The sequence below is a fragment of the Anoplopoma fimbria genome, chromosome 23 (assembly GCF_027596085.1).
Source record: "Anoplopoma fimbria isolate UVic2021 breed Golden Eagle Sablefish chromosome 23, Afim_UVic_2022, whole genome shotgun sequence".
Lineage (NCBI taxonomy): Eukaryota > Metazoa > Chordata > Actinopteri > Perciformes > Anoplopomatidae > Anoplopoma > Anoplopoma fimbria.
Window position 1 is genome coordinate 15,362,383 of NC_072471.1, and position 27,500 is coordinate 15,389,882.

At 40.8% G+C, this 27,500-nt stretch overlaps 2 protein-coding genes across 3 annotated transcripts in view; one reads left to right on the forward strand and one right to left on the reverse strand.

The window, feature by feature from the left end:
* elk3 (ETS transcription factor ELK3) overlaps positions 1-6,728 on the forward strand; it is an 8,930-nt gene extending 2,202 nt beyond the window's left edge. For both annotated transcript variants that reach the window (XM_054624879.1, XM_054624878.1), the window contains exons 2-5: positions 1,408-1,643; positions 1,808-2,521; positions 4,003-4,125; positions 6,007-6,728. In XM_054624879.1, coding sequence (XP_054480854.1) covers positions 1,437-1,643; positions 1,808-2,521; positions 4,003-4,125; positions 6,007-6,102 — 1,140 coding nt within the window. In that variant the 5' untranslated portion in view covers positions 1,408-1,436 and the 3' untranslated portion in view covers positions 6,103-6,728. The remainder of the gene's footprint in view (positions 1-1,407; positions 1,644-1,807; positions 2,522-4,002; positions 4,126-6,006) is intronic.
* A 20-nt stretch (positions 6,729-6,748) lies between these two features.
* The window catches only part of cdk17 (cyclin-dependent kinase 17), a 42,258-nt gene continuing 21,506 nt past the window's right edge, over positions 6,749-27,500 (reverse strand). The window contains exons 3-17 of the mRNA XM_054624880.1: positions 25,933-26,097; positions 19,128-19,261; positions 16,122-16,247; positions 15,041-15,097; positions 14,820-14,934; positions 14,555-14,649; positions 13,727-13,789; positions 13,324-13,447; positions 13,005-13,125; positions 12,673-12,770; positions 12,471-12,576; positions 12,149-12,191; positions 10,894-10,984; positions 10,718-10,795; positions 6,749-10,057 (exon numbers count right to left, since the gene is read on the reverse strand). Of these exons, the coding sequence (XP_054480855.1) occupies positions 10,017-10,057; positions 10,718-10,795; positions 10,894-10,984; positions 12,149-12,191; positions 12,471-12,576; positions 12,673-12,770; positions 13,005-13,125; positions 13,324-13,447; positions 13,727-13,789; positions 14,555-14,649; positions 14,820-14,934; positions 15,041-15,097; positions 16,122-16,247; positions 19,128-19,261; positions 25,933-26,097 (1,457 nt within the window). The 3' untranslated portion in view covers positions 6,749-10,016. The remainder of the gene's footprint in view (positions 10,058-10,717; positions 10,796-10,893; positions 10,985-12,148; positions 12,192-12,470; positions 12,577-12,672; positions 12,771-13,004; positions 13,126-13,323; positions 13,448-13,726; positions 13,790-14,554; positions 14,650-14,819; positions 14,935-15,040; positions 15,098-16,121; positions 16,248-19,127; positions 19,262-25,932; positions 26,098-27,500) is intronic.

Sequence of the window (27,500 nt, forward strand, 5' to 3'; positions counted from 1 at the left end):
TCTCTTTCTCTGTCTCACACACACACACACACACTCACACACAAGAGAGACAGTATATACCAACATAAAGGTAAAATAACAACATGTAATGAGGGCTGCAAACCAAAAGAGCTTCTTGATAGCAAAACTGTTTAATCAAATTAAACTTTAGATTTTCCCTGTCCTAAAGAAACCCCATTTCTGTAAGTAAAAGTGTCTTCAAGCATATTCAACCTTTTCTGCATCCCTCACCATAATCTTATTTGAACCTTAATATGTATACAGATGAATTAATTAAAAGTAAAAAAAAACACATTCTTTTAAATTGTAACACATCTGTCCACAAATTGTGCTCTTTCCAACATTTAAATAGGCTACGGAGGTGAAGTAAGGGCACACGGACAAACGTAACCCTGAGCCTCAGTGCAGGCTTCCCTCACACTTTTATTTACTATACTACTACTAGGTATAGATTACATATTTTTCTCATGAATCATAGTGTTCAATAACGCACAGCAAGGTTGTCTGGCCAGTAGAGCCTTTGGTGTTTGTTTGCATGTTTGTGTTGTTGTCTGTTTGTGGTCTCAGTGTAGGACAGGGAATTCCCGGTCAGAGAGGATGGGTGATGGTGGACATGGTCAGCTCTCAATGCTTGTGGTCTATAGTCGAGTTTGCAACAGTGAAAGGATTGCGGTTCGCATTCGTATTGAGACAACAGTTCCTCCTCCTGCTTCTCCTCCTCCTCGCTACCCACCTACCCTCCTTTTTTCCCTTCCTTCCTTCTTTTTATGTCTTCTTTGGTGTATGATTCCTTAAACACTCTAAGAATGTGTGCAATTATTGCAATTGAAGACCTTTTTAAGGGCTGTAATGTAAAGGTTTAAAGCTGCTGTACTCTATTACAACAATGGATCTTAAACCATGTTTAATGTAAAAGGTGTCGCAAATATTGTGAAATCCGCAGGTAATTATCTGCTTACTCAGGTGTTCCCCTCAGCCAACGGAGGGATTAAGTGTCTTCCTAGCTCATTATTTGTTTGTTGACTCTCACAGCTCTCATCAAACCAATTTACAAAAACCCACCATATGTTCCTTGCCCAAAACCAAATAGCAGACAGACAAGGTGAACATAGTGGAGCATTCAGCTATTTCCCACAAGATTTGTTTTGGATTTGACTAAAGACAGGCTGTATATTGGACTTTAATGAATGACTCCAAATGAATGCTAACGTTATGTTGTCTGGACATGCAAATTGACAGTTAAAACAACAGGGGATATGTAATAAGAGGATAATATGTCAATCTATTTAAGCTGTAAAGAAACCAATCTTGTTCCAAATGGAATGATGTTCCAATGACTATCTTCTTGATTGGACATAGCAATGTGTGGTTGTTTTGATTTCATTGAGCCTGGATTCTCCTCTGTAGATCGCCTGTGTCTCTGGTGTCATCCCGTCATGGAGAGTTCCATCACACTCTGGCAGTTCCTGCTGCAGCTGCTGATCGACCAAAGCCACAAACATCTCATCTGCTGGACGTCCAATGATGGCGAGTTTAAGCTGCTTAAGTCAGAAGAAGTGGCCAAGCTGTGGGGGCTGCGCAAAAACAAGACCAACATGAACTATGACAAGCTGAGCAGAGCCCTGCGCTACTACTACGACAAAGTACGCAACATGTACAGTTCAAAACCTTTCAATGTTAACCATCTGACTGGTTGACGATGTGATTTTTGTCCTATGGGCCATGAAACCCAACTGGAATCAACACACCAAAACTGTTATAATAAAGGGGCCTAAAATAATACAATTACATCTTATTTCATTTGCAGAACATCATCAAGAAGGTGATCGGCCAGAAGTTCGTCTACAAGTTTGTGTCGTTCCCTGAGATTCTGAAAATGGACCCTGCGGTGGTGGAGTCGGGCCGCAGCAGCGAGGAAAGTGGGGGAGCGACGTCAGAGCCCGAGGCTGACGACGAGGACGGGGGTGGGAGAAACCAATACCTCCACTCCAGCCTGTACTCCTCCTTCACCATCAGCTCCCTGCAGCACTCCTTGGACCGGCCGATCAAGACGGAGCCCAGATCCGATCACCACGGCGACAGCTCCTCCGTGATCCGATTTGTAACCAACCGCGGACACTCCTCCCTGCCCCCCACCCCACCCCCATCCTCGGCTGAGACCTCCTATTCCTCCAGACCGTCTCCGGGGAAGGCCCGCTCTTCCTCCTGCTCCTCCTCCCCGCCGCAAAGCCCTGCCAACACACTGTGGAGGGGGCGGGGCCAGCGCTCAGAGACTAATGAGTTCGAGCAGAGTGCCCAACCTCTAAACCTCTCATCTGGTCAGAGGGAGAGAGAGAGGTCACAGGCGATGCCAGAGAGCAGGAGATTGGCCAATAGCGGGCTTTTGAAAAGCAGGAAACCCAAAGGGTTGGAAATCTCTGCCTCCTCACTCCTCCTGACAGGAAGCGACCTCGTCTCCATTGCTCTCAACAGCCCGGCGCTGCCTTCAGGCTCCCTGACCCCTGCCTTCCTCACCACACAGGTACAACACAACACATAACACATGTACAAACACCACTGCACTCGCACATAGTCCCTCTGTAAATGGTGAGGAAAGAGGAGAAGAAAAAGGCTGAGAAAGGACGATGCTTTTAGGGAGGAAGAAAATTAAGCTTGCAGACAGGGAGGAGATGGAAAGAGGTGAGCGGAAAGAGGGGAGGAGGCCAGGGAGGGAGGAGGTTCATAAGTGAAGCCATATGTTTCTGAAGCTCTCGATTCACTGCAACACACTGACCAAACCAGGACAGTTGACTACACTGAGGCATTCAGCTGACGCCTTTATCCATTGAGCAATGATAGGCTGCTGAGTGTACAGCTCTTTATTGATGGAAAGTAGAAGTGTACGCTAAACTGTTCCCTTATCTCTGAACATTTTGTATAATTAAGTGTTTGCAAGGTACACCTGAGCTGTTGGTAAATCCACAGCCCATTATCCACTTTCCCCTGGACAGATGTTGTTCTGTATTTAGTTCCTATCTTTAAAAGTCCCTGCAGGACAGCTATCCCTGTTGTCCACCCAAAACCAGTTTAAGGTGGTTTCTGCTCTTATGGGGGTGAACTGGTATCTTGCAAGTCAAGACGTTGGCTCGATCTGGCTGGTAAATGAGCGAAAAACGTCAAAACCCTGCCAAAAGCAAATCATAAGCTGGTCTTTAGCAAGTAGCTTAGTGGAGCGGAACACCACTAAGGCTCATACGCCTGTTTTAGATCAGCAGGAGTATAAGTGGTCAAATAAAGGAAATTTGAGGTATGAAGATGAGAGGCAATAAGATACAGCCAAAGCACAGCCCTGTATCTTTTCACAGGAAGCGTTTAAGACAGCTTCCTGCAATAAAAAACAGATTTCAAAACATTTGCCAGCTCATTTGTTGCTGAATAGACAGACCGAATGGCTTGCAGCAAAGGTCATGATGGACGCCACCAGGGCGCCTTTTTAAAGATTGACTTAACTGTTAGCAAATAGGCATATCTATTGCTAAATCATTGCTTAAAGAATTTTGATGCTGGGTTTTAAACTAATTCTGATAACACAATGACCTCACTGTTGGCACTTTGCGGTGAGAATATAAACACAAACACACTGAGGAAACTGATGTTCCTGAACTGTAGTTCCTGACTATCGGGGTAGAACACTTGGTACAAGTCCTATGTTCCTGTGACAGAACCAGAAAGAAACCAGGCCTTCGTCAAATATGAGGAGACAGAAGAAAGACGAGACAGAAGAAAATAGATGTCATGAATTGTGTATGAGTGGAGCTTCCTGACCTTCATGGAGTCAGTCTGCCAAGTCCGTCTGTCTGCGAGACGTTAGTTCACTAGAGGGCAGACTGGGTGAGATTGAATGACATGACAACTCCACCACAAACCATGAGCAGCCCTCTGGGCTCATCGCCAGAATAAACACCAACATTTCCGTCGTGGTGTATTTATCCTACATTTCACTTTGGATTTTTGTCAATGTAGACTCCGTCTGGTCTGCTGCTCACTCCCAGTCCTCTACTTTCCAATATCCATTTCTGGTCCAGCCTGAGTCCAGTGGGACCCCTCAGCCCTGCACAACTGCATAGCCATGCCCCTCTCTTTCAGGTAATACACACACATACACAATCCCACACATTCATTATTGCTGTATATGTCCAAATAACAAATGGGCTATTGCTGGGTAATATGGGCATGACTGTTGGATTGTATGTTTCGAAAGTGACAAAGCTTGTCAGCCAGAGCTGGCCTGAATCCCACGTTGAAAATAGGTTTTATTGTCATTTGAACAATCCTTTAAGAAATTTGTTTTTGTAAACTTTCCTCCAATAACATTAAATCCTCCTTGCCCTAAACCAACCCCCAACTGAGTGCTAACACTTATTCAAAGTGATGATATATGACATTTATGAAATATGAAGTAACACATCCTTCCTCTTACAAATTAAAGAGGAATTCACAACACAGTTCAAACACTCAGTTAGAGTGTTCTACTGCTACAACCTTATTTGGTCTGGTATGACCGGTAGCTTCCAGTGGCTAATGTTAGCTAACGTCAGCAAACTGTAGATGTATGTTGTTGAGTAACTAAGTCATTTTGCTAACCCTAACCCTGAGTTTTTTCTCCTGAGTATTGTAACACAAAATAAAATATACACATAAAAGGTATACTAAGAGAATATGCCAGTTCTTTGATCCTGTGACGCTGTATGCCCTTTTTTTTATGGATATTTCTGTGAAATGTGAAAAAGGTTCTAAAGGTTTCAGTTCTGACGGTCCTGTGTATAAAAGACATACATATTTTAATTTGCTCTATTTACAACAATCTCTCCGTCATAAAGTACATTAATGTCATTTCACACCGCAGATTTACCTCGTCCGTTGTTTTAACACAGTTGTGTGTGTGTTGGTATATGTGCCATTCGCCAGGGTTTCAAAATAAGCCACAGATGTTTCCGTTCTCGTGTGGACAAGAAGAGGGGGCAACTTCCTGTTAGTTAGGGGGGAACAGGAGAGTGCTGGTTGGTCCGGAGCCCCGCCCAGCCATGTCATCTCTCCTGACACAAACAGACGTACACAACTCAAAAACAAACTGTTAGGCATCTAATGACCGGTGATTTAGTCCTTGGGACTGGGGTTGGTCCTCACAACACTGGTGCAATACTTCAGTCCCCACGATGTAATATAAGCAAGAGCAGACTCTCCTCCTGCGATGCAGAAGCAGTCAGTCTAGAGAGCTGTAAAAAAATCTGGTTTGTTACAACATTCAATCAACTCAGAGAGAACATAAGTTCTCCTCATCTTATTGCGTAAATCATTATGTGAAAGCATCGACTAACTTTAACATCACTATCAGCATTATGGAGGTGACATCATTTATATAATGACTACGATACAGTACCAGTCAAAAGTGTGTTTTTTCTACATTGTAGATTGATATTGAAGACATCCAAACTATGAAGAAACACATATGTAATTATGTGATAAATAAACAAATGCTCAACAAACCATATGTTTTATATTTTAGATTCTTCAAAGTAGATGAATGAGGTGTGTCCAAACTTTTGACTGGTACTGTATATGGATCTTCTAGTAATGATGAATAAATCAATGTACTCACATATACACGGTTTAAATGACACTACATTTTTAATCAGTGTAAAGCCATTTAATCCATATTAATTCTCTTTAAAGCATCTATGTTGGGTTTGAACATTTCTGACATCAGCGACACCTGCTGGTATTAAATCTGATCCAATTGTCTACTTTTTCTACAAACATCACCTTATGCCATCAGAATAATTTGAAAGATTATATAATCACATAACTAATTAACCATATAGGTGCTTGAACAGCAACTACTATTTCATAAAATAAACTCCAGCTTCTGTTCACACGATTCTGACAAAATTCCATGCTCCTCTTATATGTCAGGAGGTTTATTAATATTTATGTATTCCACCTCTTATTTCACCTGTCCCCCTGCAGTTCCCCACTCTGCTGAATGGACACATCCCTATGCCTTTACCCAGCGTGGACGCTCCGTCTCCTCTGCTGCTCTCCTCCAGCTCCCACAAGTGCTGATGCCAGCCGAAGCTCCAAGAGCAAACTGGGCCAAACCGAGCCGGGCCAGATCGCCAATCAGCCATAGACTCTGACGATGAACCACACAGGAGTTGGACTTCCTCTGAGTCTATTTAGACTTTGATGTGAAACCTGTTCTTTTGCATTTATCATATGAAGAAACAGGAGCTTCACTCTGAAGCTTTGCTCTCTGAGGAGTATCCGCATTAGACATTTCTTTGTGTTTACTACAGTTCAACTCCTCATGTTCTTTACATGTATGTTTGGTGCTTCATTTCAGGCAAAGAAATTGAATCGAGGTCAGACCTCATCATGTTTCTCATCTCATTTTATATCTCACTTGGTTTAAACATCAGTGATACAGACTGGTAGCAATTTTAATGAATGTTATTCCTACCCTGACTAATGTCAATATCCACACCACTGACTCAAACAATGATCTGGGGAAATCCTTGTCAAGAATTATGAGATAACAAGATCTGAAGAATGATAGATACTTCCCTTAATAGACTCAAGTACTATTAAGAAAAAAACAGTTTGCCTTACTCATTGCAAAGGTGACGAAATCTAACCAGCGGCTAAAAGCTTACTAGTCAGAATATTGACTGCAGAAATTTAAAAAAAAAAAAAAATTGGCACATTTATGGGGGACTGAAGGAAAAATAATTGTTTAGCACATAACATCAGCAGAAAGAAAAATGTCGAGGCTTCCTTTAAATTGAACAAATCTTAGAATTTGACCATTTTTGGGTGTTATACAGTCAACCAATAGCTTTGTCTCATTTATCAACCTTTTGGGGATGAAAAAAAAGAAAATTACAATGAATTACATTTTTTTTTAAATTTGATAAAGATTTTTCCAGATGTTGATTGTTTGATCGTGGCCACGAGATGAATCCCTCCCTGACTCCTAGCAGAGCACCTGCTAGCCAGTACGCTAAAACGCTGTAGAAGTCTTTTTCATTTTTTCTTCTGCATTGCTTTGACTTGACGCTGTGAACTTGTTTTTATCTGTATAGTGTCACGCTTTTATTTAGTTTTTTTAAATGCACTGTACTTTTCAGCCTTGTACCAGCTGTGCCTTCAATATTGTAATACTTGTGTAAATGTATTAAGCTTTAAACCAGGTTTTAATAGATATTCCAGGTCAAAATTGCACAAAAGCTTTTATTTTGTAAAATGACTCCTGGTTATTTTTATAAAGAAATTAATGGAAATGTATTCTCAGTGATTTGCTTGTGTTTTGTTGAGACAAATGTTACTGTTTTTTTGGAATAAAATTAATTAATTTTCAGAATTATTATATTATTTTAGTTTAACACACTCTTTCACAACTCAAATAACGACGACTGCACAGACTGTTTATGAAACAGATTAAATTTACTTTTGATGGTTATGAGAAATAAATAGTTCCAGTAAAAAGAGTCACACACCAACTGTTCACCGGCGGCTCAGTGTTTCAGAGAGGTCGAATTCACAACACAGCAGGCCTTCCATGCATCAGGCACACATACACGCGCACGCTCGCTCAGACACGTTCACATGAATTCAGGTCATTCATACATTTGAAAAAGTTTTACAGTTTTACAATGAAAAACATTTAGCGGTTTCAGAAATCTCCTTTCTTGCATGTCACTGCTGTTCATGTAAAATAAACCGTTATTAGTGACAAAGTTTGCAGTTAATGGTGGAATAATCCTGCATTCTTACGCTTGATTATAGCAACATGCGTAATAAATTAAAGACAACTTATTTTAAGTGTAATAGTGTGTCAGTGAAGCATCCAAACACGCCGGTACAGTTTACGTGAAATACAACATGAGGGGAAGAAACAGGTTTTCTCCTTGTAAAGCTACCAAAGGAGAAATCAATCAGCATTGATTGGGTCAATGTAATACAGGATGTCTACCATTAATATAATGACTTTTTTTTTCCTGTGAATACAATAATTGTTACATTATTTGAAATGTAAATCGTTAAAAGTATCTTCCATCTGCATTCTTTCTGTTGTGACAGTTTGTATGGAACGTTAATTCATAAATTATGAGCTCATGATATATTATTTAATCCACGCTGAAAGGAGAAGAAACATCCTGCCAGAGGTTTAAACTAGTGAAATGATGAGTATGTTTACAGGATTATTACACTATTAGCTGCAAACTGTGATAAAGTTAATGTTTATTACATTAATTCTCTCAGCTATTAATGAGTTTAAAAAGCATTTGTCCTGCTTCCAGCACGTTTCTAGCATGTTCTACCCAATCAGTAACAACCCCCTGGTGCCAGCTTCATATTTACTCTACAGACATGAGAGGTGCATCTATCTCTCATGTAACTCTCGCCCAAAATGTCAAACATTCCTTGAAAGCTGGAATTATCTGGCCAAGATGTGAATAAACCCTAATATAAATTAAACCAGGGATGCAAAGCACACCAGGAGATACTTTGAAACTGTTTAAGTGATTTTTCGGGAGATCTTCTAATTGCTTCAGTAAACATGCAGTTAAAAGTGAGACTTCTCAACCGGCTTCATCTGTAGCATCATCGTAGCATAAATCTAAAATTTCAATTTGAAATCTTTTTTTCCTTTGTGTACAAATGCTGGAGAGCAGTGGTCTGACGCCAAGTGGAAAACAACCATTTTTCTTTTGAAGGCCCCACCCTGATCCCGGCTACCCCCTCCCTTTCGAAAAAAAAAACATGCCACAACGATACTGTTGTTTCACAAGGAGAGGTCAAAGGTCACAAACAAGAGGACACATCTTAATACTGTTGGGTAAACTCGACCGTGTAGAGGCACCGGTCCCTGGTTCCAAAAAAACACACTGAAGTGCAAGTTAAAAACAAAGACTTACTGCAGTGAAATCTCAATGCACAGAGCGAGAAAAAAAGTGTAGCTTGCATTTTTTTTATTTTTTTTTAAAAGCTCTGAAGTCCTGGCAGTTTTTTGAGGGGTTTTAGGGAAGGCTTGCTGGCTTCCTGTGGGACGTCACATGACTTCCTGTTCAGCTCCAGTATTTCTCTTTTAAACGTGCTTTGTGCATGTCCTCCCAACCGTTCGCCTCCCCCCACTCCTCAGTTTTGGTCCCATGGCTAAGCCAGAATGGTCGAAAAGAACGAAAGAACCGAAAGTTCTCCCAGTTTGATTGGACTCGATGTGTGCTTCTTGAACCATCAACTTAAAACTGTTACCACAATCAGCTCAAAGTCCTGCTGTTTGACCCTCAGTGTAGCCCCCCCCCATGTTTTAAAGCGACAAGGAATACAAAGGAACCGATTTTCCTCCAAAACAAGACCATCTTGCGACCCAGTCTTTCTAATTGTGGAAATGCTGTGGAGTTCAGTCACGGAAGCTTGAAGAAAAACAAAACATAAACTCCAAATATATATATATATATATATATATATATATAGATATACATATTTATATAAAAAAAAAATCTAAAGAAACTGAAGCTTTCGATCTCCAAGCACGACAACAAGAAAAACAACCTGATCACAGCGTCGACATCAATAACAGTGGAATTCTAACTCAAACGAAGCCGGAGAATCGTCGTCAGGAGTAAAACAATAGTAACCTTTCTGACTGCTCAACTGTGCATGGCGTCTAGAGTTCACATCATGTATACACCCACACACACACACACACATGCACGCACACACACACACGTTGTGTTAAATACAGACAGTAGTAGTTTAGCAGCAAAAAATTCAACCTCAACCCCCCCACAATAAATAGTCTCCAAATAGATTCAACCCAGAGTCAGAAGCTCAGAGGGGTGTGTGTGCGTGTTTATGTGTGTGTGTGCAGATAAAAGGGGGGGGGTGTCACTCCAAGGGGAAGTGGGCTCATGCGAGAGGTTGCTAGGAAGAGATGATGGAGTTGGGCAGTCGACCATCCTCTTCATCAGACATTAGAAGAGCATGCTCTGCCTCCTGTTGATCTTGCCGTTACCTGGAAAGAAAGGAAAAACTCAAAACAATACAATACCCATCCTGCATTTGCTTTATATTAATAATGCTATATGTAGACGTCATCAATAGATAATTACTTTTAGACAGTTTAAAGGGGCACCACCACCACAAGCAACGTTTAATTGTAATAAAGAGCCCTACGCAGCCTGTGAAAACAGTTGTATAATGTTTACTGTAGTTCTGGAGGAGTTTGAAAAATAAGAAAAAAAAAATCACAATGATGTCATCAGGGTTATCTGGGTTTTGGCTTGAGTCTTGAAATGTTTTGAAGGAAACTCACACAGTGGAGATGTGTGATTTGCAAGAAGTGGGCATTTAGGAGATGGGGGGGTCGAATTATAGACACTATTCAAGTTGCATTATGGGAAATTAAAACTATAGGTCAGGATATCTTGGCCCCTGCTGCTTCAGTGTGGAAGAATCATTTTATTAATCAATATTGAAGTGTAATACTTTATCACTGGAGAACTGCCATAATCAAATAAGACAATCCCTTAGAAGCCGGTGAGGGTTAATCCATTTCATTTGACCTGCTTTCTGATGATTGCCACTTGATCCTATTAAGTAGGTAAAGTTTACTTCTTGGTCTAATCATCTAACAAGGTAAATGCTGAAGCATGTGGAAGTGTTCCCCACCCACCTGACTCTGAGTACGAGGAGTTCCTGTAACCAGGGTCCCTCTGCAGCTGCACTTCTTTTAATGTGAATATTGATACACCTGCAACACAGAGGAGGGTTTCAGTCTGCAGCAAATAGCAGGGAAGAAGTAAATAAATGCAATAAGAAGGCTCAAGAAAGACAGATTGCGGCGCTCACTCTCAGGCAGTGTTTGAATTCTCATCCCAAGCTGCCTGAAGTGGGAATGTTTCATGGCCTCTTCAGCTGAAATCCTCTTCTTAGATTCGTACTGCGGGGACAGAAACAGGAAACATCAATAATCCTGTCATTTTAGCAGATTTTGATGTGGCTGTTGTGTCTGTAATCAGTAATTCACTCAGATAAACTGAGATGAACTGAAACACGTGAGAAAGAGGAACCCAGAGTACTGTTCACCAGAAACACTGTGTATGGGAGAACATTGATAGTGCTGTGCCCTCTGCTGCCTACAACTGGTACTGAAGGAATTCATTCCCAAAATAAAATCAGATGATGGGAGAGAGAGAGAGAGTGGATTATAATGTTAAAGGCTTGTGCCGTTTGAAGTATTTGTTATCTTGTGATCATTTATTGCCTCTTTTTCTTGTTATGTGACCCAAAGTTCACATTCAGGTCATGTGACAAGACTCTGAGATGTGGTTGAGAGTGAGAATTGACCACTGGCCTCACCATACTGCTCCCACAGGTCAACAATGAACATTTGTGCACTTTAAGAATCAATCAAGCAATTAGAAGTTTATTTAAGCACATTTACTTAAATAAATAACAATTTGTGTAATAACAAGAATAATGATGTGCTTATGCTGATCTTTATGTATAATCATATTTAAAATTTCAAAAGCATACTAGAAATAAAATCGAGAGTATCAGTGCATTATTAAAACTAAGTAAGTACAAAATTCTGAGACATAGAAAGCAAACTGTGTTTATAATTACAGTTCATAGGTTTAAGCTTGGGTAGAAACCAGCACGAGTACGCTATATTTTAGCACCCAGTCCAGTGTTGCCAACCCTTTTTTCAATGAAAGTAGCTAGCAGCACTAGCTACAAAATTGGCTAAATCTAAGAGAAAGTCGCCAAGACAGCACAAAAATGACAGCCTAACCTTCAGGCCTCCCTCCAAAGCCGCTCCACCAAAATGATCATTATGAACGTAAACAACTAACATGGCTAATGTTAGGACTGACAGCTGTCAAGCTAGCAGCTTGTGGAAGACTGTTGACATGCAATGAGTGCACGTCACTTAATATTACCTACCCTAGCTTTGAGTATTAATGTAATGAGTTACATAAGTAATTAGTCTAATGTGTTTCAAAATTAGAAAATGAAAAATGAAAACAGGTTTGAAATGAGCTAGACAAATCAGTTAGGTGTGAATTGCATTCTGAGTATTATGCAGGAAGTAAAGACTCACTCTGAGGAAAGCCAGCAACAGCTCAATGCCTTCGCCGTCCAGCCTAGAGGAGACAAAAGGAGGAGCAACGGTTTACTGTCTGCCTGCAACACGGGCTGGACAGGAATGTGGGGGCTCATGGGAGGAAGGAAGTGGTCTGTGAAATGTTCAACAGGATTTCCTGCCCGCGGCACAAACATGCATACGCTCATGAAAACACACCAATATTGCATACATGCGAAGGGCCGGTAAAAAAAATAAAAATAGAGCCACGGGTGCATAAAACACCGACAAAATGCAAACAGGAAAAAACGTGGAAGCCCGCAAATGTAGCCAACAGTACCTGGGAGCGTGGTTGATTAACGGCTGTGGCTTGTACTTGGGGAAGTTGTAGGATTTAAACTCTTCGATGGAGTAGATGCCTGGCCAGTTCTCCTCCGTTGGTGTGCCTGAAGTCAGAGAATCACAACCAGTCAGACATACAGTGTTTTGCTGGGTTTAGTTAGTAGGCTTTTTGGTTATCTGGCCTGGCAGGAGTGACTCACCCAGTAACCTGAAGATGAGGTGGAGCTCATCCTCCACGGTGGAGCCGGGGAACAAGGGCCGACCTGCAGCCATCTCATAGAATATGCAGCCAACACCCCTGGAGAGACACACACATGATTGATTACATTTTTTTAATTAATATTATAAGTTATTAAATGTTCAGATGCTATTGATTCAAAATGTTTGGTATATTTACATGATGAATGGCTCAAATTATTTAATGAATATCAAAATTATTATTTTGATATTATCAACACATTGATTAATGGACTAGTCCTGCATTCATTAAGTATCAGTAGTGTGAGCAGCGGGGTTCTTGTGAGGCTCGTACCACATGTCGATCTGCGTTGAGTACTCAGAGGATCCCAGTAGAACATCAGGAGGCCGGTACCAAAGAGTCACCACCTCGTTGGAGTAAGTTTTAGTCGGGACAGACTTGGCCCTCGCCAGCCCTGCCAGCCCATAAAAGACACAAGACAGATTGTTTACACAGGAGAGAAGCATTGTATCTGTGAAGAACAGAACTGGAAATAATCAAATGCATTTTCATAAAACTTTCAAGCTTAAATTCACGAAGTTTCTGCAAGGACAACAGGAAACCGTACTCCACTGCCCTAAAAGGAAACAGCTGCTGCTGTAGTTCCGCTTACCGAAATCAGCCAGTTTGAGTTCTCCCTTCTCATTGATGAGGAGGTTCTGGGGCTTTAGGTCCCTGTGGAGAACTTTCCTCTTATGACAATACGACAGCCCTCGCAAAATCTGGAACAGGAAGACCTGGAGAGATGTGTGCAAAAATGATGTGAAATACCTTGGTTTGTCGCTACAGAGTTTGAAATGTTCTTTTGCTTCTTACACTGGAAACAATCGTGTGGAACAAGGCAGATCCAGGTCCACAATTTTCCATCCTTTACAGGAATAATTTTTCAATTCCTCTGATGGGATGTTAATTCAAATTGAAATGTGCAAAAGAGACTTTTAGTCTCTAAGTGAGGGACAATAACAGAGCTACAATATAAAGTGAAGAACACAGAATAAAAACATCAGTAATCTCACCTTCACATTGTGCATGCTCATTATGTTTCCACAGTCATCCATGTACTGCTTCAGGTCCTTGTCCTACAGGGAGAAATGACACCATCAGACAGGAAGTAGATCCAATGACACCCAGAGATCTCTTTTCACATACATTTCACCTTGTATTTCTGACTCATCAATTTTTCTATTTCACACATCCTGTTGATGCAGCAATGCTTTATCATAAATCATTAATCTAGTAATGTTTCTCCTCATTTCCTACATTCCCTTCGTGTTTGACATCACTGTAGATCATTTCCCAGAGCTTTCATCTACATGCTATAGAGATATTTGCCGTCTCGTTGTTCCTGAATGTAAAATAATGAAGACAACCTTATATTGTTCTTGCACAATTTAGCAAAACACGATGGCCTCTCATCTACTGCAATGAATTATCATTATAGACTCAGAGGGAACAAAGCCATTAGTTATGTGGATGTCAAATCACTGTTGAAGGTAATTGTATAAAGCAATAAATTCCTCAGTGTGTGCTATAATGACCCAGAAATCTGAGTTTGCAGCTGCAAAATGCTTCCTTGCATTTGAGAACTTCCACGTTCTCTTCGCCTGTCTTGCAAACTGCTTATGTGAAGGACTCAGCTTTTTCGGTCAATATAGCACACACTGATGAACTTCCTGCTCTAATTAACTACATATACCATCTCCACTGATTGGCATCCACATAAATGGTGTAACGTTTGCCCTTTCATTTATTTTGGAGGTTTTGAGTGATAAATTAACCTGGATTGGTAAAAGAGAGAAAAAAAACATCATTCATTGCGAACATGGGCAAGGAGTGAGTCTTACCAGGTACTCAAAGACGAGTGTGAGGCTCTTGTCAGTGTGGACGATGTCGTGAAGTGTCACGATGTTGGCGTGTTTGAGGTCCTTCAGTAACGACACTACAGGCCGAGACAAAGACAGACAATTTGTTACACTTTTTAATGACAAATGCCCCATGACCCCAATTAAAGGTATTTTATACACAAATGTTATTTATATATATTTTTTTCGGAAAGTCAGAATTTTGTTGGTGAATGGTGTACAAATGGAGGAGACAAAAGGGGATTACCTTCTCTGATGGCGGTGCATGGCGCTCCCTCCTCGTGCTCCAGCCGGATCTCCTTCAGTGCCACCAGGTTGTCTGTCAGTTTGCTGCGCCCTTTAAATACTGTGGCGTAGGTTCCCTGAATGCAACACAAACTGTGGTTTAATATTTACGGACTTAACGTGAGCTGTGAAAAATATCTCCTTCATTAATGGTATCAGATGGCATTTCAAGGAATTCCTCACCTCTCCCAGTTTGTCCAGCTTAATGTACGTCTCCAGTTTGCCGAAGCCAATCTCCGACTGAGGAAAAGACAGAGGACAAAGTCACTTTTAGCACAGATTTAGACAAGGTTAAAGTCACACTTTGGATTCTGAAATATGCTTAATCCGTGGATCTGGAACTGTTCCTGCAACTTCCTGCCAGAATTAAGCTCATTTCAACACACTTACAGGATCTTTTCATTACGGAAGTGAAGCTTCCCCAAACATTTAGATACATCTTCATATAAACTCAAAAAATAACTCAGGGGTGTTGTATTCTGTTTCATTTTCTTTAACTGTTCACTGTTCTCCGTGCCTCTACTGTGTTTCGAGTGTTGAACGATGGCGCAAAAAAAAAAAGAAGCAGCTCCAGGTTTCCTGGCTCTTTGTTTCTGACTGACACCAGAAGCTGACGAGCACAGTCGATGGTTGGGATCAGAGGTTTTCACACAGTGAGGGTACTTTAAAACCTTCAGCACCCAATTTCCTTCTAAGAATCATAACTCAAATCTGAATACACATGCACGATACGCACTAGTCTTTCATGAACAAACATCCATAAATCCACTGTGAAATCGTATGACAGAAAGACACTCCTTATAACTTCAGAGTGCTGAGAATCACCACGTTGTAAACGTCTTCTTCAGCATCACAGTATGGTCATCCTCTATAACAACAATATATCAAAGCACTAAAGGGGGCAAGAAAAGCAGAATTTCTTACATGACGCCTTTAGAAAGAATCAAAAACAGTATCCGGTTTGCACCAACAATGACTTCTTTAAGCTCATGTGTCTCTGTTGGCGAACTTCTGACATACATAGACCTCCATGTCGCTGGCAGTCTGCAACAAAGCTGTATAATCACACCACAGCTGAGTATGATGATCTAATTTGATGGGCTAAAGGCAGGAGGTGAGCACTTGTGACTCCGGATTAATCCATCCCGGTCTCACAGCGGGCCAGTTGCCATGGTGACTTGCACAGAGAGAGTCTGCGCCGCCGAGAAATGAAAAAGGCAGCACACAAACACACATACACACATACACACACACAGACACTGACCAGGGAGGCTCTGCGGGAGCGCCGGCTGAGCGGCTGGTCGAAGTGCGGGCTGCTGAGCTGCAGCTTCTCCAGGTAACCGTCGGGAATTCGGATGTCGGCAGGCAGTGACAGGCGCTTGTTGAGGTCCTAAAACATACACACATAGAAAAGAAAATGTTAAAAATGTTTTGAATTGTGACCGAGTTTGTGATTTGACATTCCAGTAATGGAGCTGGGGTATCTAGTATATAGTTTTGCAACTATGTAAAAGAAGCTTAATATTTAAAGCCAAATTCAAGCTCCTCATACTCCTCAAACTTCAGCACTCACTGTGAGGTAACCAGCTTTTATGCAATCTGCTCACATCACAGCACACCGTGAGGAAATAAACTGCTAAATGCCTCGTGTCTGTATATGATGTGGGGCATGTTTCAACAGCAAGCAAGCACAAGACGAGTTAGGCTACTGAGTCCACACACACACACACACACACACACACACACACACACACACACACACACACACACACACACACACACACACACACACACACACACACACACACACACACACACACACACACACAGCGTCTGAAATAACTTGCTCTCATCTCCCTCCTACTCCTGTGACTGTGGCTGAACAGCAAAAACCTTTATAAAGCACAAATCATCACAGATTGTGATGATGAAAACACACACCTGCAAGCAGAGCAGTGTGAGAAACAGGCAAGAATAAAAACAAACCACAGATGTGTGTATAACTCTTTAAAGAGACTGTATTCTCCGTCTGTCTTCCCACCGCAGCCTGTCATTGTCAGTATTACTGAGTTCAAATCTTATTGTTGTGGAGGACTGATCATATCTATTCCAGGATCAAAATAAGACCACATCTGATAGCGATGAACTGACATAATGCCGAGTGATGTGGGAAAAAAACGAGGGTGATTGGAGTAAAAATACAGCGAGAGAAGACGTCACATCTGTTTGCTCATCATACGCGCTTTCAAGCTTTGGCTTCTCCACAAATACCATCAAGTCAGCCGCTCGCTTTTCATTACCGCGGTGCTTTGTCCTCTGTGACAATGCTGCTCAGAGAGGATGTATTATGACAAGTGAGGGTTCAAATAGACGCTCTAATTATGTTGAGCATATCTATCATATATAGAGGGGAAGTATTATATAACACAACTCTGTGCTGCTTTCTATCTGATGTAAACTGGTGTCTTTAAAAGTCTTCACTGAATGTCGGTCTACAACAGACTTTGTCTGTCCTCTAAGCATTTAATCCATCTCTATTAACTTTTTTTTTTAAACTATTTATGTTGTTTTAGTAAGCACTTTGTCAGCATGGTTTTAAAAAAAAAATGTGTTGCAACTGTTAGCACTTGCAAGTAGTGTCGAAGTATCTATGAATAGATCAAGAGAAAATGAAATGACAACAAATTTGTAAAGGTAATTGACAATGGAAGTGACTTCATAAGGTTCCACTTGGAAAACTGTCAGTCTTAAACACTATATTAGGCCCTCTAAGTTCATAGTAACTTTTGATTTGTATTTACTAAATTCTCCACATAATATTCTGCTGCCACCCCTTCACCCTTTTATTGGTATTATATAACAATGTTGTAGTCTAGGTTTGTGGTGTAGTATTGAGGAAGCGTAAAAGTGTCTCCTTTAACTATAAATAAATGTAAGCGAGCGTACTGTGTCCTTAACCTCCTTTCACAAACAATACGGCTTAGAAGAAGAGCAGAGCACTTCCACTCATGTAACTGAGCCTGTGTGTGTGTGTGTGTGTGTGTGTGTGTGTGTGTGTGTGTGTGTGTGTGTGTGTGTGTGTGTGTGTGTGTGTGTGTGTGTGTGTGTGTGAGCACCAGGTCGACTTATTATCAACAGATCCTTGAGCTCCTCTTGTTATGTGCACCTTCAAATGTAATAAACACTAAAAATGAGGTCACTGTGTGCTTGAGTGACAGAGAAGAAAGAAGGTTTTCGAGATTGATTTAGTCACATCCTCTCCTCTGCCAGCAGGGGGCAGGAGGCCTCCAGGATGAGACACTAACCCTCTTCAGATTTAAACCCCCTTCAGGGTTTCAATTATTTATAAAGATCAAGATGATTTATTTGGAAGGTCTGCATTCAATTTGGAGTAAACCCCCAACGTAACCAAAATATAGCATCATTATATTTGCAAAAGAAGAGGTTAACCTCTCACAGCTGCGGATTTACAGTGTGAAACAATATAACAGATGCTCGATAAATTAGTGGCGGTCTGCAACAGGAAGTGTCTCAGTGAATTCATGCAAAACCACCGTGAAATTAGAAACTTGCAGGCAAACGAGTCCCCTGATGATCATGAGGAGTTTTCTTTTCTCCCATTTGTCCTGTTCATATTTTCATTTGCTGAGCTTGTACAAGTTACCGTGTCTGTTTTACCCTGTGGGCCATCAAGGACAAATTATCATCTTTGATCCAGCAGGTGTTTAAAAACCTTGTTCTGGTTGGTGAAACCTATTTTGGTTGGAAAGGAAAATATGAACAAGACATGGAAATGAGTAACTGAAGGGGATGTAGTATTGTGCCCTGTTTAAGGTAGGACTTTACTAGAAATGTTAAAAATGTAATATTTGTTTGCTTTTTGCAAAGCAATGTTTTGCATATTGCAAATATTAAAACAATGTTTAGCAGGTGTTTAAATGCAAACATCATTTTAAATGGCATAACTTCATTCTCTTTATAAGAGGAACAAAGGAGACTCCTCTCCCAGCTGCTCTGGAGCAGCACAGAGACGGCAGACATCTAGAAAAATCATCAAAAAAATCATCACACTACATCTCTTTACCAGGTGGTCCTCCGGGAGCGGGACTTCTATCACCAAGATACACCGAGAGCCCAATAAGAGACCCCCGCCCCCAAATCAGATCTCCCAAAAGGCTTAGGGGGAGGAGGAGGAGGTGAGCAGAGCAGAAGGAGAGGGGGTTACGCATGGAACGCTGCCATGAGAGCCTTTTTTATTTCAGTTACTCGCCTCCATGGAGATCCGCCGGTGGATACGGTTCCTCAGACAGACGCCGGTCGGAGATTGCACCTCGTCTGAAGACGTTCCAGATGCCTGGTCGCTCTCCCCATCGGAGCCCATCTTCAGGTTCTCATGCACAATATCTGAGACAGAATGAGAATAATGCAATACTTTAGAAAAACACATAGAAACACGTTATTGGATATTTTTTCGACAGGGTAGAAAGTCGCATTAAATCTGACTAAAATTGCCCCTTTATTATGAATCTGACCTTGTCCAGTCCGTATAATATGATCGATAGGTTGCTGTTTATATTACGGTGATGTAGCATTTATAAGCACTATATAAACACAAGTAGTTTATAACGCACTATAATGTAGTTGTAAGTGTAAGCGTTTATTAATGTACAGTGTTGGTCAACATTATAACTTTCACTATGTAGACTTATTTTATATTATCACAACTGTTTTTTCTATATTGTAATTCATAATCTGTTAATACAGTAGCCTCCTCTTGTGAGTGCCTACAGGAGGAGTTATAGTTGTATGCTTACAACTTCATTATATATGAATATATATAATATATTACATTACATTACATTACAGTCATTTAGCAGACGCTTTTATCCAAAGCGACTTACAGGAAGTGTATTCAACATAGGTATTCAAGAGAACTACTAGTCACCAGAAGTCATAAGTGCATCTCCTTTCTTAAACAAGCATCTAAAAGCATAAACCAGAGCAAAAAATATAGAGTGTTATAAACCATTAAATGTTTATCTACTGCTTATGAATATGGGGAACTTAAAGCAGAGTGTTGCCAATATAACATATACGAATGGATTGATAAGGGCTGCAACAATTGATTCTCTTTCAAATGAGTCCATCATTTGGTCCATAAAATGTCAGTTTAAAGTGAGAAATTCCAAATCAAAACTTCTTAAAGCCTGAGGGGATTCTTCAAATGACTGTAAGATATACAAAAGAAAAGAGAAAAGCAACAAATCCTCACATTTGAGAAGCTGGAACCAGAGAATGTCATACCTTTAGTCTGATAAATGACTTGAATGAGTCATCGATGACCACCATTGTTGCTAATTAATTCTCTGTCAATCAACTAATACAATAATTGCTTAACTGTTCAACCACTTGAAGTGATCAAAACTGTATTTATTGACTTTGGAAAGTCTAACATTGACTTTTTTTTTTTTAAATCAATTTTGTCTAGGATAGACAATAGAGCCATTAATACTGTTAAGTTATTACTTATTAATTATTTTAGTCACTTATATTGATAGTTAGTAGGGACTTGTCAAACACAGGCGTCACGTCTGTGAATTGCTGCATCGGACGGCATTAATTGCTGAAGCAGAGGCGTCGTTAATGTGTTTAGTTCCATCTGTGGTTTTCCTGCTTTGACAAGTCACAATGTCTGCCGTGAAAAATCGGATTCATTTGGGAACGCTGGGGAAATGAGTGTGCCCTAATTTTGCAAGGCTAGCAAGATTTGGGCTAGCTAGATCTATCCAGAGATCAGAAAGATAAGGATGGACGGACTTTTGACAGGGAAGAAAATAAAAACTGGTGGTCCTCATCAGGCAATCACGTCAGTCAAATTCAAATAAGAGGAAGTCTACTAGACTATTATATTTTGATAATAATGTAAAAAGTAAAAGTCAACTTAGGGAGAGTGAATAGAAATATCAAATTTTTACTGGTCCTCAAACTGCACAGCAACCTGTAAAGATGTTATGAAATGCACATCTTTACTTGATACACCTTCTGTGTTACTCTCTATGTCTCTCTACCCATTCCTCTCTCTCTCACACCCTTGTAACCCCAGAGGCCATAGATTAAGCTCTCTAACCAGCACCACTTCCTCCAGGGCAATAAAACGACCACTACTACCATACAGCAGGAGCAAACACACTGATGTACAAACCACATGCCCCCCGCCCCCCAACACACACACACACACACACACACACACACACACACACACACACACACACACACACACACACACACACACACACACACACACACACACACACACACACACACACACACACACACAACACACACTAACACACACACACACAGTTAATGAGAAGCCATGGTTGAGCAGCTCCCTGTCATCAGAGTGTCAGCAGCTCCAACCATGCAGTCTGTCATCAAACGTGAAAGCTGAGCAGAGAAATGACGGGAGAAATAATTATTTTGTTGTTGTAGAATAAGCGTTTCAGTCATTTCAAACATGATGAACCTGATTAGTTCTCTAAATATCCCACAGAGATAATTCATTAAAAAAATTTAGACTAGATTTTATGAGAGAATTATTGTGTTTTTACACCCTAACAAAGCTCTCACTCTATTCATGGACCTCATTAACAAACTTCTCCTCATACTGTAAAGTCCGTTTTCTTTACGCCGCGGTTTGGCCACAACCCAGAAGATCCCTTTGCCCCAGAATGTGAACCTGTCTGTGGTCATACGGTAAAAGAAAACACAAAGTCTCCTCAGATTAAAGGAAATACTGATCCACTTTTAGAAGCCGAAATAGTTTTCAGGATTTTCCTCTGGGGGCTGACTCGTTCAATTCCACTCAGCGTGTCACCCTGTTGCCACGGATGGTCGAAGTGAGGTTTCTCTGCTGCTTCTGTGTCTGAACTTGCTGCTTGGTTCAAGTGGAAGAACTGGATATACTACAGTAGCTCTTTAAAGCTGGGCTAGGCAGTTTATGTACGATGTCATTGGTTAAAATACCATACAAACCTCTCAGGATATAGTGATTCAAGTGGTAACCCAGGGTAGGCAGTTTCCTGGAAAAGGGTAAAAGAATAAAGCAAAAAAGCTTTTCAGCCCTCCTCCTGAAGCTCTCCTCACACCCCTCTCTCTACTAAGCCCCTCTCACCGGATATGAACGGGCAAATACACAGCCTTCTTACAGTAACCTGTAGGAGTACTAGTCATTCTTTTAAAATATGGTCCAAATCTTGATTGAGATCCAGATGCTGTTTTATAGCATCGATTCTAAGTGAATTACTGTCCAGTTTTCTTTGCAAACTTGTGGCCCAATAAACCCCTATTAGATGACATCCTGTGATTAGAGGCTCTAGCTAGCTATGCTATCGGTGAAGCCTTTCAGAGATGGAGATAAATTGTTGCTAATAGTTTAGCTTTGTGCTTACCATAGCTGTGAGTTTAGCAGAAGGCTACATTATTAGCAGCATTTTCTCTCCATCTTTGAAAGGCTTCACCAATACTGTCACTTCCTTTTTGATGATTCCTCCTTCCTTTTTGTGTTGCTTTGCCGTGTAGATGTTGCCACTGCTGGGATAGCAACTTTCCTGCAGTTTTCTCTCAGGCAATGTTAATTACAAGATGCTGTTAGGTTATTATAGTTTTTCCCAATAAATCTAAAAATGTACTGCCTACCACAGCTATAAGTGTAAGAGAATATCTAACACTAAAAGTCATTGGAATTCACCACAATAGAGAAGGCAAGAAGATATGGCCTGTGTGTATTACATTTTTTTAAATGATATGGGAGAAGGTGAGGGAGGTACAAATAATTAACAGGAAATTGTGGCAAGGTTTCCATCTGCTCCACATCCTTCCTCATTCTTTATTCTATTTTCCTCTTTTTTTGCCTATTCAACCACCAACGTTCATCTATCTCTTCTGTTTTCCCAAGAGGCCCCATTTTTCAACTAAAAAACGCACTCAGTAGAGTGCAGATCTCTTCCAAGTGTGTATCCCTCTCCCGTCCGAAACAAAGAAGAGCTGAATCTCACTCCCTTACAGTCAAGATGGCGGCCCAGATCACAAAAAAGGGGATTTATTCATCTTGTGTCCTGCCTAACTGTAGTTGATCATAACATATTGGTTGGATACATAATTTATAAGCAGCATTTATTTTCTATGGATGTCAGTTTTTGAGGCACAAAAAAGTCCAAAATGTGGCCCACAACAAACTTGGTAAGACTTATTTTTAGCCTCGGAGATTGCCGTAAATGCCTTTTGCTGCTAAGGCAGTTACTGATCCCTTGCTGCCCCTACCGGCCCTTTAAGAGGAGTCAGCAGTCACTAACGGTATAAAACAGTCAATGAAAGTCTTGTAAATGTACTAGAGAACCTGGTTGATCAATTTCTACTTGTGTTTGAGAGCATGTGCACATTCAGCATCTCTCCTAACCATATATACCGACTAACCCATTGTGATACAGTTATAGTTGTCATAGCAATAAAATGAGTATCAATGACAGAATGTCAATTTTTTGTTTTTATTTGGGAAAACAAGGAAATAATTAATCTTAGATTGTATTGTTTAATTAAAATTACTATCATTTAGATAATTATACTATTCATGTTCGGCAATTTTTCAGCAAAGCCATTCAATTTATTTACATTCTGTTCTATATACTATATACAATTGTTTTCATTGTTAGAGGCGGGGTCCGGAATTCCATTGCAGGGTTCACAGGACATGAGGTAAATACATGACTCCATGTCATTGATATCAGCATATCCACAAAGCTGAGTTATTACGCTAGTCATAGTTACGCTATTAAAGCATTTTAACTTCAAAAGAACTGGAAAAATAGCACGTGGCTTTTATTTATGAACAATTCAACAATACATTTGTCATGGAAGCTAGTGCAGTTAGCCATAATTGTTTAGCAAAAACGCATCTTCAAAACAAGACAGCAGTTATTTTGCACGGATCGTTATTATTAGTATTGGAACAAGAAGGAGAAGTTAGAGTGAGCTGTTTAATGAAGAACTAAGTAAGGTAACCAACTCATAACTTGTATTGTACCCCGCTGTCGTGTGCCATGAACAGCATTAAATGAGCCTTCGGTTGCCCATGGCCTGATGGAAATTGGCTAATAATTGACTTTGACCTTTTTATCAAAATAGCATGACTTTATTAGGCTGCACTGTGACCAGATCAATCACGCTGCTGTTGTATTTATTCTGGCCAAGTATTTGTTCCTAGAATCCTAGAAATTTACAATAAGACCACCTATGCATGCTTTGAAAAATTACTTTGATATCTTCTAGAAATGTCATTCCCCTTTCTGTCGCTCTCGCTTTCCTTCACTTTAACCGTCACACTTTCTTCCACCTTACCTCGCCTCTTTCTCTCTATAATCAACTTGCAAACAACTCATTCTCGCCCCACTTTCCTTCTTCAACTTGTCTCCTCTTTGAAAACCAAATGATCTCTCTTCCCTTTTTCTGTCACTTCACTGTCTCTTGTGTTCACTTTAAAAACATTTAAAACCTCCCCAATTTCTTTCACTTCCCACTCATGTCTTTCTTTCCCTTTCACTCTACATATTTCTCCATCGCTCCTAACTTGTTTTCTCTTTAGCGGCAGTCGATCAGACTCCCACTGTTGCTTCAACACATTCCTTCACTACCTGTGCAAATGATCTCATCTGTCCTACTTTCAGAGTCCTTTTACTTTCACATTCCTCTCCATCACTGCTATTTTATCCCGTCATCTTCTCCAAAAAACTCCCAAATTCTTTCTCTCACAATAATATTTTCACCGTCTCACAACAGTCTAATCTTCCTACATTGTTGTTCTTCTCCTGCTTTTGCACGTCTCTTATCTTCTCTTGCCTCATTTCTTCCTCTCTCCAAAATCTAGAAGGATCTGTCTCTCCACCCACCTTTGGTCGTTCTGTCCTGATCATCTCCACACATCCTTCATTCACTTCCCTTCTTTATTCACTGACTTTATGATATTTCTCTCTCCCTACTTATTCCCTTTACTTCCTTTAGCAGCGTTGCTAATAAGCACAGAGTGTAGCAGCAGTAGGTGGTACATCAATGTCCTACTTAACTGTCCTGTTTTCAGATCCAAGTCCCTCTATCTAGGCCATGGTCCAGTGCGAGGCTCAACAGGTCCTCTAGAGTATCAACCGGCCGCATCAATTTGCTTCGAGAAGCATCAATAAGGGTACATGTATTTACTGAAATAATGTTACTCTCACATTGAGTCCAACAGACTGTTTGCACAGATGCTGGTTATTGCTGCCTGTCCATGTAGGGAAAAAAAAAATCTATCATACAATGTTTAACAGTGTTTAAGGTTTACGGCAGCATCTGTGTGTCACAGTGAAGTGTAACTGATACTCATGCTCATACAGGCTGTGAAATCAATAATGAATCTGGAATGAATGCCTATCAGTATCTTGAACCCACCATTACCCATCAATGGTGGGTAACAAAGCTGTTACACCAAATTATGATGAGGGGAACCTCTGCAATAAGCTAACTCTAACTGAATCCTCAACGGATCGGTCAATGAGACGGATCTGGAGGTCTGGGGCACAAACAGATAAAGGAATAGAATTCTGTCAACTAACGTTTGCACATACGACAGGTCCTTATCTGAGTAAGATAATGAAGACCATGTGCTTTTCAAAGCGTTAGTTGCTGCAGTTTAACAAACGGTACGTTTCTAGAAGCCCCACAACACTTTGTTCCTCTGTTTCACGCTGTCCCCTGAATCATCTCGTCACCCTTTGGTCTGAGAGTCCCTGCCACGGATCGAATGTGGTGAATAAGTTTACACAAGAAACTGCGTCATGTTTGACTGAACACCCCATCCAGCTGTCACTCGTGGTCAAGACACCCAGTCACTCTGGCCAGGAGTGTGTTCTCCAATACAAGAAGCAGGATGGACAAAACTTAGGACCGTGACACGTTTTCTGTTTGTTCCCGGACGCCATCTGGACTCCCACTACTCACTTCCTTCATTATGTATGAGTGTGCGAACACGTGTGTGTGTGTCTCACCCAGACGACTGCCGTTGCGTGGCATAGCCATGAAGGACCCCAGGGTGCCGCCGATGACGCTGTGCGGCCGGCGGAGTGGGGGCTTCTTGAAGGAGCCGGTGTACTGGTGCAGGAAGGAGTGCATGCTGTGCGAGGTGGGGGGACGGCCGTTCCTCATGAAGGGCTCTGAAACACAACAGAACAAACACGGACATAGTTTCTGGGGTTCTGAAGATAGGCAGAGGCTTTGCAGTCTCATGACAAATCTTCAAAAAACAGATCAGACACCGACATGGTTAAACAGAATATCATCTCTTATCTTCCTCAACCCACTGCAGTGTGCTCTTCATTTCAAACACATGCTGTGCGGCCAAGCTTTATTTAAACCTACAGGACTTTATTTGACATTTAAGTCTAAGTCCCGACGGTTCCAAAAATACCAAACATCAGCCTAAATTAGGGAGAAATTGTGTATAAATAGATGAAAACGGACATCAAATATTCTCCAAAGTTATGCAACGTTGCACTTGGCTCAATATGGGCAAAATCAAATGTTACACAAACGGTTCTGCTAGAAAGGAAATTGAGCAGTTTTGTCAATTTTTTAAAAATATTCACTCTGTTGCCGAGAGTTAGATAAGAAGAGGAAACGTCTGCGTGAGTTGAGGACTAAATCTGCATCCCTTTCTGTATCAAACACAGAGTTAAATGTGTGTGTTCTGTGTGTGTGTGTGTGTGTTTGTGTGTTTGTGTGTGTGTGTGTGTGTGTGTTGTGTGAGTGTGTCTGCGTGAGTTGAGGATTTTACATGCCTGCTGATAGACATTTATATGAAGACTGGTGGATTTTGTTACCTTTTGACAGAAACAGTCTTTCTCAGCTAGCTAAACTAACTTGGTTGCTGGCTGTAGCTTCACATCATTTGCACGGCAGTAGGAGTATTGTAAAATTGATAGCCAAAGGGCAATTATGTTACTCTAACAATAAGGAAAATATTAGCCTCACTCACGGGCCCCAATAAGCGATGAAATTTCCAATCACGGCCTGCTAGGAAGCCCTGTAAGCGAATATTACGACCCAGGTTTCTGCCTGTGGGCGGAGTGGCTGTCAGAATCCAGCTGCTGCACTCTTACAGAAAGGTCTGAAATCGTCCCGTAGTGATCTGCATTAGACAGTCCATAAATCCCTGGAGACTTGTGGGTTTAATTTTCTGCTGCTGCCAACTTTCTTCAGTTCATCCAACCTTTTAAACTCTGAGACGACAGCCTGTGCTGTGTTCCCACATGTCAACCTTGCAAATTAACATTATGCTGCCCTTGGGTGCTTGTCAGTCGTATCAGAATTACAAGTTGAGCATAAATTATATAAGGAGGAAAAAAATGTCAGGGCTAGTTGGTGTTTTCATGGCTTTTATGAGTAGAGGATTGAAACCTTTTCAGCAACTGCATTAAATATGCTGCAAGTTTTCTCATATATCAATTTAGGAGTCACTGGGTCACCTGTAATTCATTTTAACAATGAACATTAAATTAATAAGAATGGGGGTTTGATGAGAAAGATTACCTTCATTTTTTGCTCTTTATTTGACTTG